Source organism: Schistocerca nitens, chromosome 5, assembly GCF_023898315.1.
Source record: "Schistocerca nitens isolate TAMUIC-IGC-003100 chromosome 5, iqSchNite1.1, whole genome shotgun sequence".
NCBI lineage: Eukaryota > Metazoa > Arthropoda > Insecta > Orthoptera > Acrididae > Schistocerca > Schistocerca nitens.
Genome location: NC_064618.1, coordinates 220,294,289 through 220,309,032, shown reverse-complemented (window position 1 = coordinate 220,309,032; position 14,744 = coordinate 220,294,289). Strand labels below are relative to the sequence as shown.

Here is a 14,744-nt window from a genome sequence, read left to right as displayed (position 1 = left end):
CACACTGCCCAGAGACGCTTTATACATAGTGGTCCATTGATAGTGACCGGGACATCAAACGAAAAAACTATAAAGAACGAAACTCGTCTAGCTTCAAGGGGGAAACCAGATGGCGCTATGGTTGGCCCCTAGATAGTGCTGCCATAGCGTTTTTTAAAAAATAGGAACCCCCATTTATTATTACATATTCGTGTAGTACGTAAAGAAATATGAATGTTTTAGTTGGACCACTTTTTTCGTTTTGTGATAGATGGCTCTGTAATAGTCACAAACGTATAAGTACGTGGTATCACGTAACATTCCGCCAGTGCGTCCGGTATTTGCTTCGTGATACATTACCCATGTTAAAATGGACCGTTTACCAATTGCGGAAAAGGTCGATATCGTGTTGATGTATGGCTATTGTGATTAAAATGCACAACATGTGCTGACGCTGCAACACAGACAGGAGCGCCTGCGATGGTGTACTAAACGACGAACCTGGGTGCACGGAAGGCAAAACGTCATTTTTTCGGATGAATCCAGGTTCTGTTTACAGCATCATGATGGTCGCATCCGTGTTTGGCGATATCGTGGTGAGCGCACATTGGAAGCGTGTATTCGTCATCGCCATACTGGCGTATCACCCGGCGTGATGGTATGGGGTGCCATTAGTTACACGTCTCGGTCACCTCTTGTTCGCATTGACGGCACTTTGAACAGTGGACGTTACATTTCAGATGTGTTACGACCCGTTGCTCTACGCTTCTTTTGATCCCTGCGAAACCCTACATTTCAGCAGGATAATGCACAACCGCATGTTGCAGGTCCTGTACGGGCCTTTCTGGATGCAGAAAATGTTCGACTGCTGCCCTGGCCAGCACATTCTCCAGATCTCTCACCAACTGAATACGTCTAGTCAATGGTGGCCGAGCAACTGGCTCGTCACAATACGCCAGTCACTACTATTGATGAACTGTGGTATCGTGTTGAAGCTGTATGGGCAGCTTTACCTGTGCACGCCATCCAAGCTCTATTTGACTCAATGCCCAGGCGTATCAAGGCCGTTATTACGGCCCGAAGTGGTTGTTCTGGGTACTGATTTCTCAGGATCTATGCCCCCAAATTGCGTTAAAATGTAATCACGTGTCAGTTCTAGTATAATATATTTGTCCAATGAATACCTGTTTATCATATGCATTTCTTCTTGGTGTAGCAATTTTAATCGCCTGTAGTGTAACTTACCTACGAATTAGTAGGTACGATTCAATAGATGTGCAGCTTAACTGTTTGGACCTCGACATGAAAGTCATCCGAATTTTGGTTCGTTCTTTTCTAAGTGATGGAGACTAATGGCGATCATTTCGTCCTATAATTGATTTTTATTGTGATATTCCAGCATCACCAGAGGCCTTGTCATTGGGCCGTAAATAATTCCTACACTGACAACCCGTGGGGCACCGTGCGAAGAAAGTAAAGGAGCTGAGACTGCGGAGGACCTACTGAAAACATCGAGGGAAAGCTAGTGACGGGACGTACCTTTGTAGACTTTGCCGAAGCAGCCCTCGCCGATCTCGTGCAGGAAGCTGATGCTGTCCCTGTCCAGTAGCAGCGCAGGCGCCGGGCACACCGTGTACTGCGGGTTGGGCGTGTAGCGCTCGGCCTCCAGCAGGCCCTTGCTGGCGCTCAGCGATCCCAAGCCGGACACCACCACGCCGCCCGCCTGCACAAAGTACGCTCCAGTGTACACAACAGCACGCGCGAACACGCGCAGACGCACTCCACACAACTGTACACACACCCCTGTTTACGCTGCACCAGTGCAAGCTGAAACATTACTCTGTACCAAAAAGCTGGCTGCCAATGCATGAACGTTTCAACTGCCTTTTATTTACCTTACTTCCATTTACGCTGATGATACCACATACATTTTGAATGCTAAAATACGCACTAAGCACGTCCACGCGGTCATTCATTATTGAAATCAGACATTTACGTTAATGAAACTTCCTGGCAAATTAAAACTGTGTGCCGGACTGAGACTCAAACTCGGGAACTTTGCCTTTCGCGGGCAAGTGCTCTTCCATCTGAGCTACGCAAGTACGTCTCACGCTCCGTACTCACAGCTTTACTTCTGCTAGTATCTCGTCTCCTACCTACCAAACTTCACAGAAGCTCTCCTGCGAACCTTGCAGAACTAGCGCTCCTGAAAGACAGGATATTGCGGAGACGTGGCTTAGCCCGGAGGATGTTTCCAGAAAGGGATTTTCACTCTGCAGCGGAGTGTGTGCTGATATGAAACTTCCTGGCAGAGTAAAACTGTGTGCCGGACCGTGACTCGAACTCGGGACGTTTGCCTTTCGCGGGCAAGTGCTCTACCATCCTTTCTTTCAGGAGTGCTAGTTCTGAAAGGTTCGCAGGAGAGCTTCTGTAAAGTTTGGAAGGTAGGAGACGAGGTATTGGCAGAAGTACAGCTGTGAGGACGGGGAGTGAGTCATGCTTGGGTAACTCAGTTGATAGAGCACTTGCCCGCGAAAAGCAAAGGTCCCGAGTTCGAGTCTCGGGCAACACACAATTTTAATCTCCCAGGAACTTTCATATCAGTGCACACTCCGCTGCAGAGTGAAAATCTCATTCTGGATTTACGATAATAATATTTATTGATACAACAAAAGTCTAGGGTGGTTCAAATGGCTCTGAGCACTATGGGACTTAACTGCTGAGGTCATCAGTCCCCTAGAACTTAGAACTAACCTAAGGACATCACACACATCCATGCCAGAGGCAGGATTCGAACCTGAGACCGTAGCGATCGCGCGGCTCCAGACTGTAGCGCCTAGAACCGCTCGGCCACCCCGGCGGGCAAAGTGTAGGAAATAAACTAGTGAACATATAATGCAATTTATAAGTAAAATTAAGTCGAAGTAACTAACACAAGAGTTAAATTCTCTCTTGCTGATAGCGTGGAAGGAGCGATGTGTTTTACTTCCTAAAAAAATTTCTGTTGCCAAGATTCTTTTTCATTTTTGACAATCGGTTCTTCTGATGATCAAAGATTTTTTCATACAATGTAAAAATTCGACCACGGCCTATCAGCCCGGAAGTTTTAAGTGAAAGATTTTTTGTTACAAAGCGAGCTCATTGTGAGTTAGAATCTCATTCCATGGTGACGTAGTGGTGGATAAATTCCATCTGCATCGTATACCTCCTCTAAGGTGGTTCATCAGTGTATGTAACATAACACCAAAACGTAAACGGATGTGCAAAAGTGCATTTTATTGTCTACTGTAATTTTTAAGACTTAAAAATCGTCTGTGAGCGCTACGTTTACGGACATGGCCAGGTGCACAAGGGGCGTTTTAGGTAAATGTTTTATTTATGACAAACGTTTGTATAATGTGCTACTTTTTATCCACCATTATGACAACATGGCATAAGGTTCTAACTTGCAATGAACACGTATTAAACAAAAAATTTTTAAGGACCAGAAGATGAAAGTTGTTGTTGTTGTTGTGGTCTTCAGTTCTGAGACTGGTTTGATGCAGCTCCCCATCCTTCTCTAATCTGCTTAATGTATTCATCTCTTGGTCTCCCTCTACGATTTTTACCCTCCACGCTGCCCTCCAATGCTAAATTTGTGATCCCTTGATGCCTCAGAACATGCTCTACCAACTGGTCCTTCTTCTTGTCAAGTTGTGCCACAAACGTTTTTGGAAGTATTCCTTCTTTTAATACTGTTAATTCTGGCGTAATACCACATTGCTTTGCAGAATTACACTTTTTCTTTGTGAAAAGTACCACAATGTAGCACCACCACTGTTTATTTGCACATTTCTGGTTATATACCTCACATTTGTTTTGTGTAGTGTTATCAACTTTACCGCGAGTTTTTATTTGATCTAAAAATGTCCTCTTCATGTGCGATTCGTCAAACTGGAGGAAACTCAACACGTGAAAAAAGCTTTTGACGATGTCAAATGCTGGAATGTGTTCGAAGTTCTTCTAAAAATAGCAGTAAGATATAGGGAAAGACAGGATATACACAATATGTGCAATAGGCAAGTGCGAACAATAAGAGTGGAAGACAAAGAACGAAGTGCTCGGATGAGAAGGGTGTAGGACAGGAATGTAATCGGCCCTACTGTTCAGTCTACACATCGAAGAAACAATGACGAAAATAAAGAAATTTCAAGAGTGGGATTAAATTTCTGTGTGAAAGGAAGTCAACGATAAGATTCGCTGATGACATCGATTTCCTTAGTGAAAGTGAAGAAGAATTATAGGATCTGTTGAATGGAATTGGCTGAATAGTATAGAATATGGACTGAGAATAAATAGATGAAAGACGAAAGTAATGAGAAGTAACAGAAATTAGAACAAAGAGAAACTTAACATTAGAATTAGGGATCACGAAGCAGTCGAAGTCAAGGAATTAAGCTACCTGGGCAGCAAAATAACACAAGACTGAAGGTGGAAGTAGGACATATAAAGGAACTATTACTGTCAAAAGGGGCCTTCATTTGAGGAAGAAATTTCTGAGAAAATGCCTTTGGAGCACAGCATTGTATTATCATTAAACATGGCTGTGGGAAATCCGGAACAGAAGGATATCGATGCTTTTTAGATGTTCTGCTACAGACGAATGTTGAAAATTAGGTGGACTGATAAGGTAAGGACTGAAGACGTTCTCCGCAGAATTGGCGAAGAAATTAATATATGGAAAACACTGACAAGAAGGAGCGACAAGGTGATAGGACATCTGTTAAGACACCAGGGAGTCAGTTTCATGGTCCTAAAGGGAACATCAGAGAGTAAAAACTGTAGACAGAGATTGGAATACATCCCGCACATAATTGAGGACGTAGGTTACAAGTGCTACTCCTTGTTGAAAAGGTTGGCACAGTAATAAAATTCGTGGCAGGCCGCATCAAACCAGTCAGAAGACTGATGAGTCGAAAAAAAGTCATTTTGGATTGGAGCATTATTTTATAGCAGCTTCTACGTCGCGGCTGTTTTTTGTTTTAATTATGGAACGTTCTTTGCAGACGCAAAGCCACATCGTTTTTCAATGAATAAAACAAATAGTGTAATGAGATCTAGAAATGGTGAGTCCCCTGCAAATTACAAAGTGTGTTGAGTGGTTGATAGAGACCAGATCTAACACCCAGGTCCAGCAGCACTTCCGGACAAGTTACAGAAACATCCTCATGAAGAGGACGAGGTCTGGATATCCGAGCGTGAGTGACACAGGCGTGGAGGCGGTGCAACAGCATTTATCCAGAGCTCAACTAAACCAACACGTCAAGCGTCTCGATAGGTGCAGCTACCACCAATTACGGTCCACAGTGTGCTACAAAAGAGGGTGCGGCTTTATGCCCTAAGATGCAACTGCTGCATGCACTTCCACCTGATGACAGGCCAAATTGTAAAGCATTTGCGGTTGGGATTGTGAGTAGCATAGACGGTGACCCAGAATATCTGAAAAAGATGATGCTCAAGGGCAAAATGTGCTTCATTATGTCTGGAAGGTAAAGCGTCACATCATGAGAATTTGGGGCTCTGTGGGTCTCCACTTAAGCGTGGAATTGGTGAGCTACAGTCCAAAGGTAGACGCGTTGTGTAGTCTGACTATGACCCTATGGTGGGACCGTTTTTCTTTGCAGACGCGCTGGTTGCCTCGCTTGTTTATCTGGGCCTGTTGGAACGGACTGTACAGGTCGAACAATTGCAGTCTGACACCATGCTGCTGAAGAATGGTGCCCTTCCTCCCTTCTTCACTGGGCATGTAACACTTTCCTGCCGATGTGCTCTTTGACCATTTATTATTGTGTATATACTTGCTTTTATATTTATGTAAATTTATATGTACACGATGTATGAATTAATTTGTTTATTTTTATGTATAATCAGTTATGTATATTATGTGAATATCGCTCAGTAATCGCTGAGGGAATGTTAGGAAAACGTTAGGTTTTTGTCAACGAATAAGTATCGTTGGAGTAGCGGCGTCTCTGGACGCGGGAGGGTGTTACGTCAGAGCGCGCGCTACACAGAGAGAGGACTCTGGTGTGAGACTTGGTGAAGTGCGGACGCATGGATGGCGTGCACTGTACTGGAGGAGTGATTGTTTAGCGGCACGTGGCAAGAAATGAGCGTGGGCGGTGGAAATATTGGCTGCAGCAACATCAAGAAGCCGCCACGCCAATATCATTGCCAATAACTCAAAACTGTTTACCCGTGATTCTCCTAAAATCATTCACCAAGTCGGTTCCTGTCCTGTCCTATTGTTACAATAATCGAAGTCCCGTTTATGAAAAATGAAAATTGCAGTGCCAGTTAATTTTGCTTATGAACTAAATGATTCAGTTAGATTAAAGATTTGAACTTGAAGCATTCAGTAATTTCAGTCTCACTAACTTTAAATTTGAGCTTTAATCTGAGGCGGTCTGGTTGCTGCAAATAGTAAATCAACTAATCACATTAAAATGATTCCTGGCACTATGAACAAAAGCACTAACTAGAATTAATGAGTCCATGCAAATATCAGTGATTATTGTAATTTGTTGTTAGTAAAGTTCTGGTTCACATTTTGACTTGCAGTCGTGCTAAAGTATAATAATTACCTTTTCATACAGAAATTATCAATTTCTACTTCCCTGTTCAGAAGTCAATAGAGTTTCTTTTAATTATTTTTTGCCATTTTCCAAAATTCATATGAAAATAGTAGACGTTATTGTGAGGTAGCGCCATTGTCACTTACAACAGTAAGTAACCATTAATCTAAGTGTTATCTTGTATGTTTTCAAAATTTCAGCTATATTAGTTAATGATATTTCGAGTGCAAACTATTTTCTTTCTCACTTTGTTACGTAAATGTTTAAATTGTTTTTGCTAACGTGCGTGCAGCCCTCTGTTGCTGCGCGTTTTCAAGTAATTCTCGACCTTGACTGTTCGGCTCATTAATTCACCTACCGAACAGAAATTTTGCCCAATTGGGCTGGCGACCGTATTTATTTTAGCTATAATTATTTCAGTAACTCTTATTATTCTGTTCCGATCCACTTGGTACCCCTTCTCGTTGGCACAGTACATGAATGATAGCAAAACCTTTCGAACAACCATACTAAATTTTACAGTAATTAAGTAGGCGGAATAAGTTGTCCTAGAAAGCATCTTGTTGTTAACCTTCCCCTCATTTATCGACTTTATATCGAATCTTCGGAACGATAGCCTTTTCAAAATTTTATTCCAATTGTTTAGGCACAAGCTTACACGGTCATATATTTCTAACATTGTCGATAGAAGGGAAGGGGGACGTTACAGGCCTCGTTCGTTATGAAGCCTTTCGATGACACATTACCAGCTCGTTGGATTGACGGAAGAGAACTCATTTCCTGGGCCCCAAGGTCTGCATACGTAACCCCATTACTTTTTTTCCATCGTGTTTTGTGAAGGATGCCCAGTGTGAGAACTGCAGGAATTGTCAGCTCGCTTCAGAGCAGCAATTGCACGCCTCTATGAGCGCATGTTAAGTCGGATGTCGGAAGAACTGGAACATCGCTTAGATATCCTCTGGAACACAGGTGATTCACACAGTGATGTCTGTTAAACGGATTCTAAAACTTTAGGTGTGTGTGAACAGTACGCCACAAATCGCAGATCTATCCCTGTTTCTGAAATACATGTGAGAAAAGTTGAAAAGATCATTTTGGATCACCCTGTACTGTTCCGTTACAGTGTAGCAGCAAATTAATGCGCACTCGCGAACACGCAACAGAATTCGAGACAGTCGTTTCAAGCAGTTCGTTGCTCCCAGAGTTCGGGGATGCGTGTGTTTGGAGCGACGCGTCCATTGCAGCGTTCGGATGTATTGCGCACAGCGGATTTTGCATGGGATTACGCAGGACCGAGCGCCGACGGCTCAGGAACGCTCGCTTTCGCTTTCTAGTCGGGCGTAAACCAGTGAGAGTAATCCATGAATGTGTTTGAACAGGAACAACCGTCCGAGCTGATAGATTAATACTTGCTAAAAGTGAAACGTCTGGACTGCTTTGGGATATTATGTTCTGAAGAAAAAAAGTAATGGCGGGGGCGAGTGCAGCAATAGGACGAACAGCTTTAGAAGACAGATACTGGTCACAAAAGTTCAAGGACGTGACGCTTTGAGGTTTTTCTACCGCTGTCACATAACGGTTTAAGCAAGTTTTTAGTTGGCTATATAGTAACGCCCTGACTTACGTTATCTCGTTTTACGTAAATCCGAATTTCCGCGATTCGTCTGCTTGAGCGCCGCGCGCCTCTGTTATCCCACTCCGCCCACAAAGTTCGGCTTACGGCAGGTTCGGACGTGTCTCGTGCGGAATCGTTTTATCGACAGATCTGGTGTGATTGATAGTTTCTTTGTCATCCAAACGAAGTAGAACTGATTCATCTGCGTCAAACACGAAAAGAAAGTCGTTGTCTTCGGAACGTAAACTTAATATTACCAAATACTTCCATGCAAAAATGAAACTGGCAGGGAAGTCTGCTCGAAGCGAATCAACAGTCAGAAGAATTATAAAAGGTGAAAAATTCTCTAAGCTGTAATAATGTTCCTTTCTTAAATTGAAGTATTATCTGTAAACGTCATTTTATTAGCGCTTAAATGTAAACAATGTCAAAATTATAATTAGATGACGTGCCTCCCTTAAACTGCTTGCCACTTGGCAATTGGACTGTATTTAAGCGTGTGGCAAGCGTATTTCTTTACGTTTTGCGCGAGTGCACGAAATTTATTTAATCCCCTTTTAATTTCCGTAAATTATTACAAGCCAGTTATTGAATGTTCGTTATACGATTTTAATCACTTGTGCGTCTTGAGAAATGATTGTTTCCGAAATGAAATGACTAACGGTGTTATTTGTGTTGGTATTCTTAATGTTATAAATTTAATCATTTTTCTTAAATTATGGCACCAATTGAGTGAGTTTCTAGTATTTAACGATGATGACTATGTAAATAATAACTAAATACGTAAAGCAAACATCTTACTTCAAATACCATTATTCTGAATTCTCTTGGTACTTGTTAAAGGTATTTATGATAGAGTGTTTAGAAAATTATCCCTTCCTAAGAGATTATTTTAGATATACCGGGTGATCGAAAAGTCAGTATAAATTTGAAAACTTAATAAACCACGGAATAATGTAGATAGAGAGGTAAAAATTGACACACATGCTTGGAATGACATGGGGTTTTATTAGAACAAAAAAAAGTATTGCTAGACGCGTGAAAGATCTCTTGCGCGCGTCGTTTGATGATGATCGTGTGCTCAGCCGCCACTCTCGTCTTGCTTGGCCTCCCAGGTCCCCAGACCTCAGTCTGTGCGATTATTGGCTTTGGGGTTACCTGAAGTCGCAAGTGTATCGTGATCTACCGACATCTCTAGGGATGCTGAAAGACAACAGCCGACGCCAATGCCTCACCATAACTCAGGACATGCTTTACAGTGCTGTTCACAACATTATTCCTCGACTACAGCTATTGTTGAGGAATGATGGTGGACATATTGAGCGTTTCCTGTAAAGAACATCATCTTTGCTTTGTCTTAATTTGTTATGCTAATTATTGCTATTCTGATCAGATGAAGCGCCATCTGTCGGACATTTTTTGAACGTTTGTATTTTTTTGGTTCTGATAAAACCCCATGTCATTCTAAGCACGTGTGTCAATTTGTACCTCTCTATCTACATTATTCCGTGATTTATTCAGTTTTCAAATTTATACTGACTTTTTAATCACCCAGTATATGAGATTGTTCAAGCTCAGTGAGATTTGAAAAGAATTCTCGTTAAAATTTCCAACTGTTAAATAAATTTTGTGTTAAAAATCTTTAACTGTGAATGGTGGTGCTGTTGTTACCCTTGGGTTCACCTCCCATACGCCGCCCTTGTGCTGGACTTTACCTTTTGCCTGGTAAAACCCTTTTCATTGTGAATGTTTAATGCCAAAAGAAAGGAATTTATGAAAATCTGTAATGTATTGGTTTGTAGTATTGTAGTAATAAATTTATGAAGATATTATTTTACAGAAACAAACGATGTTCAAGTTGCTATCCAGTACTTCCATTCGGACCTGTTCATTTTGTCCTCTCATTAATGAACATCCTTGTTAAGGCAGTATTAACAACACTTAAAGCTTACTACACGTGACGACTGTTTGAGCATCTACACGTGCATTTAGCAATGATGCAAGACAATAAGCTCTCTGTTAAAGACTCGAAGCAATTCAATGTTTTAGATACCGCGAGAATTACTGGACAGTCTTGGAATGAAATTTCACAAAAAAGCTTTAAAAGGTGCCTGGAAAAAACTGCGTGTATTTCTTTTTTTCACCACTAACACCCAGGGGTAGTCAGCAACAGATACTGATCAAATTGAAAATGTGAATCAAGAAGTGGTCGATGTAGCCATAGTGATGACGATCAAGAACTACCTGGGTTTACAAAATCGGGAGCAAAGAATTAACTAGCTTACAGAAATGCATGAGCAATAGCAAAACATTGTACAACCTTCTTCTTTATACCCAACTGAATAAGAAGTTCAAATGAGCGTTGCAAACTTCAGACAAAGCATCAGTTCAATTAAAAAGGGGTTAAAATTTTAGAAAAATAGATTCTAATGAAATGAGCAATTCTGCAACAAAAATCGAAATAAAAAATTTACCAGCGTGCTACGAGGAAACTGTTAGCTTTTATGAAGCCTTATGCGGCACGGTAACTTAGGTTTACATTACAACATGGGTTACAATACTGTTCTGTACTCTAATTTATTGTATTGTTCAACGTTTTACTAAACATTTTCCTTCTAAATTATTTTGTTTCCTTCAGTCTCTGGTTCCAACTGAAAACAATTGTTATGCATTTATGTGAAAATAGGACCCCAAACTACGCGAATTCGACTAACATTCATCCGTCTGAGGCCATTTTTTCTTTAACCATCCCAAAGGTCCGAAAATGAATCATGCTGCGGCGTCTAAATATTTGAGGAAATCAAAGTCGTTTGTAGAAAAGTGAGTAACACACTATAAATCGGTTAAAAACGAGGATGACTTTGAAGAACATGACTCGATCGGTAAAACACCAAAAGTGGAAGAAAATTATAATTAAACTATTTTCAGGAAACGCATACTTAACATTGCATCAAGTGCAAGCATAGTTCACTCTGAAACAGCCGTCAACACAAATTAGACGCACGAGGAGCTCTCTTCCACGTGAATGCTTAGAAAACTTGCTTTCAAGCATATCTCGGAGATGCCAAGTAATTATCGATGCTACGGATGACTAGACATATTATTAACTGTGACTGGATTTTTTCTTTTGTTCAAATATGCTATGTAATCAAAAGTATGCGGACACCCCCAAAAATATACATTTTTTATATTAGGTGCATTGTGCTGCCACCTACTGCCAGGTACTCCATATCAGCAACCTATGTAGTCATTAGACAACGTGAGAGAGCAGAATGGGGCGCTCCGCGGAACTCAAGGACTTGGAACGTGGTCAGGTCATTGAGTGTCACTTGTGTCACACGGCCGGCCGCGGTTCTAGGCGCTTCATTGGCTCTGAGCACTATGGGACTCAACATCTTAGGTCATAAGTCCCCTAGAACTTAGAACTACTTAAACCTAACTAACCTAAGGACATCACACACACCCATGCCCGAGGCAGGATTCGAACCTGCGACCGTAGCAGTCCCGCGGTTCCAGACTGCAGCGCCAGAACCGCTAGACCACCACGGCCGGCTGGCGCTTCATTCCGGAACCGCGCGACTGCTACGGTCGCAGGTTCGAATCCTGCCACGGGCTGTGTGTGATGTCCTAAGGTTAGTTAGGTTTAAGTAGTTATAAGTTCTAGGGGATTGATGACCTGAGATGATAAGTCCCATAGTGCTCAGAGCCATTTGAACCATTTGTGTCACACGCCTGTACGCGACATTTCCAGACTCCTAAACATCCCTAGGTCCTCTGTTTCCGATGTGATAGTCTAGTGGAAACGCGGAGGGACACGTACAGCACAAAAGCGTACAGGCCGACCTCGTCCGTTGATTGACAGAGACCGCTGACAGTTGAACAGGGTCTTAATGTGTAATACCCAGACATCTATCCAGACCATCACACTGGAATTCCAAACTGCATTACAATCCACTGCAAGTACTATGACAGTTGGGTGGGAGGTGAGAAAACTTGGATTTCATGGTCGAGTGGCTGCTCATATGTCAGACATCACGCCAGTAAATTCCAAACTACGCCTCGCTTGGTGTAAGGAGCGTAAACATTGGACGAATGAACAGTGTAAAAACGTTGTGCGGAGTGACGAATCACGGTACACAATGTGGCGATCCGATGGCAGGGTTTGCGTATGGCGGATACCCGATGATCGTCATCTGCCAGCGTGTGTAGTGCCAATAGTAAAATTCGGAGGCGGTGGTGTTATGGTGTGGTCGTGTTTTTTATCGAGGGGACTTGCATTTCTTGTTATTTTGCGTGGCACTATCATAGCACAGGTCTCCATTGATGTTTTATTCACCTTCCCGCCTGCACAGAGTCTTGACCTGAATCCTATAGAACACCTTTGGGATGTTTTGGAAGTCCGACTTCGTGCCAAGTCTCAACGACCGACATCGATACCTCACCTCGGTGCCGAACTCCGTGAAGAATGAGCTATCATTCCCCAAGAAACCTTGCAGCATCTGAATGAACGTATGCCTGCGAGAGAGGAAGCTGTCATCAAGGCTAAGGGTGGGCCAACACCCTACTGAATTCCACCATTACCGATGGAGGGTTTCACCAACTTTTAAGTCTTTTTCAGCCATGTGTCCGGATACTTTTGATCATGTACTGTATGATGCATGTATATGTTTTAGTTTGTAATATGTGCTGGTGTACGATGGCGCCTGTACATAATGTAGCATAGTTTGCGGCGCAGGGGTTACGAGAGTATCAGTGGAGGCCAAAGACAAGACTCTCTGGAAACGCGCAGCCAACGTCCCCTCAGCCGCCAGTATTTAGGATCACCGCGGCGAACTGGAGGGCCAGTTAGTTACTTCGTTCGAGCCTGTTACGTCAGTTAGTTCGAGTCTGTACGCCGTGAGAGTCCCAGTGTGTCACCAAAGTCGGGCCAACACTGTGGTCGAAGCGGTTCTGTGGATAACGGTCATGTGGGCGAGATGGCAGAAATCCCGCACTGTGGTCACATTATGAGGTCGAGTACCCGCTCATATGCATGTCTGTCGTAGTAGGGTGCTCTGTACGAACCACAATCTCACAGTACGACAAATCCCAGAGTCCAAAAGTTCTGCCCCGTTCAAACTCACTCACCTGGTGATTTTGGGCCCTTTGACGCCGACGAGGCATTGCTTGTACGTTGCCACTTCGTCTGAGGGCTCTGCACCGACTGAGCGTGTTCTGTCATACAAAAGGGGGCGCTGTTGTGTGTACGTGCACGGCAATTCTCTGCAACTTTAATCACTTATTGGGGATCCACTCTTTTGCATATCCTTCGATTTCGGATTGTTTCCGACCATTCCTTTTGCATGGTGCAGTTTTCGCAAACAGAAGCGTAGCATGTGGTATGTTGTCAAAGTTTGCAGTGGTTCTCTATGTTGCAATCGAGCGCAGAATGGCGAAGACGCGTAACGTCAGTGCTTTTAATGGCTGCCAGTTCGTCAGTACCCGACATAAGAAACGCTCCATCCTCAGAGTAGTTCAAAAAATGTCTCTGAGCACTATGGGACTTAACATCTGAGGTCATCAGTCCCCTAGAACTTAGAACTACTTAAACCTAACTAACCTAAGGACATCACACACATCCATGCCCGAGGCAGGATTCGAACCTGCGACAGTGGCGGTCGCGTGGGTCCAGACTGAAGCACGTAGAACTGCTCGGCCACACGTACCGGCCATAGTAGTTCTAACATGGTTTTTTATGTACTGTTATGTCACTGGTGTACTGTCAATTGTAACTCATTGTAACAGAATGTTGCTTATAGAACGATAATGCAGCAAATAACTCGCTAGTGATGATAATGATTTTGGTTCGTGGGGCGGTCATTAGCGTCGTTATCAGCGCCCGTACAAATTCCCAATCTCTGCAGAGTCCAGTCTCGCCATTTTCACTAAGAGATGATAAGATGATGAGGACACGACGAACACTCAGTCGAGGGGGAGAAAATCCCCGACACGGCCCGGAATCGAACACTGGACCCTGTGATCCAGAGGCAGCAACGCCATCCTCTAGACCACGAACTCCGGACGTAAATCGCTCGTCCGATACAGAGCAGTAATAACAGGTGAGCAGACACGTCACCTCTCCCTAAGAGGTACATCTGCAACCCGTACTTTACAGGACCCAAAAATTAGTCTGAAAGCAGGTCCGCGAACACTGGACAAGTATGAGCCACCAGGACTGACCAGTGCGGCAGTACCAAGGGGTTGGGGAGAAGCAGACACAAACTGAGCGCAGTAACTACCCGTAAAAGAAACAAATCAGAAAAAAATTAACACTTTTGGGAGAGGTTTTCATATCCGTCGTGTTCGTTTGTTAAGCCTAAGAGAAGTCTTCGCCCCGCCCCGCCAATACAAACGCTGCCTTTTGTCACAGTGTCGTTTCTCTAGCGTCATTTCTTCAATGTAGCATCATAAAGGGACGACTATTACAGAACAGACATCTACCATTAATTAGGCTTTTTTGGCAACAGTCTACTTACTTCACACAGCTGCCGCCTACA

General features: G+C 43.2%; 1 protein-coding gene across 2 annotated transcripts in view; it reads right to left on the bottom strand.

Moving 5' to 3' along the window:
• The window catches only part of LOC126259964 (muscle, skeletal receptor tyrosine protein kinase-like), a 725,418-nt gene that overhangs the window by 115,504 nt on the left and 595,170 nt on the right, over window positions 1-14,744 (bottom strand). For both annotated transcript variants that reach the window (XM_049957079.1, XM_049957078.1), the window contains exon 5: window positions 1,519-1,702. In XM_049957079.1, the coding sequence (XP_049813036.1) occupies window positions 1,519-1,702 (184 nt within the window). The remainder of the gene's footprint in view (window positions 1-1,518; window positions 1,703-14,744) is intronic.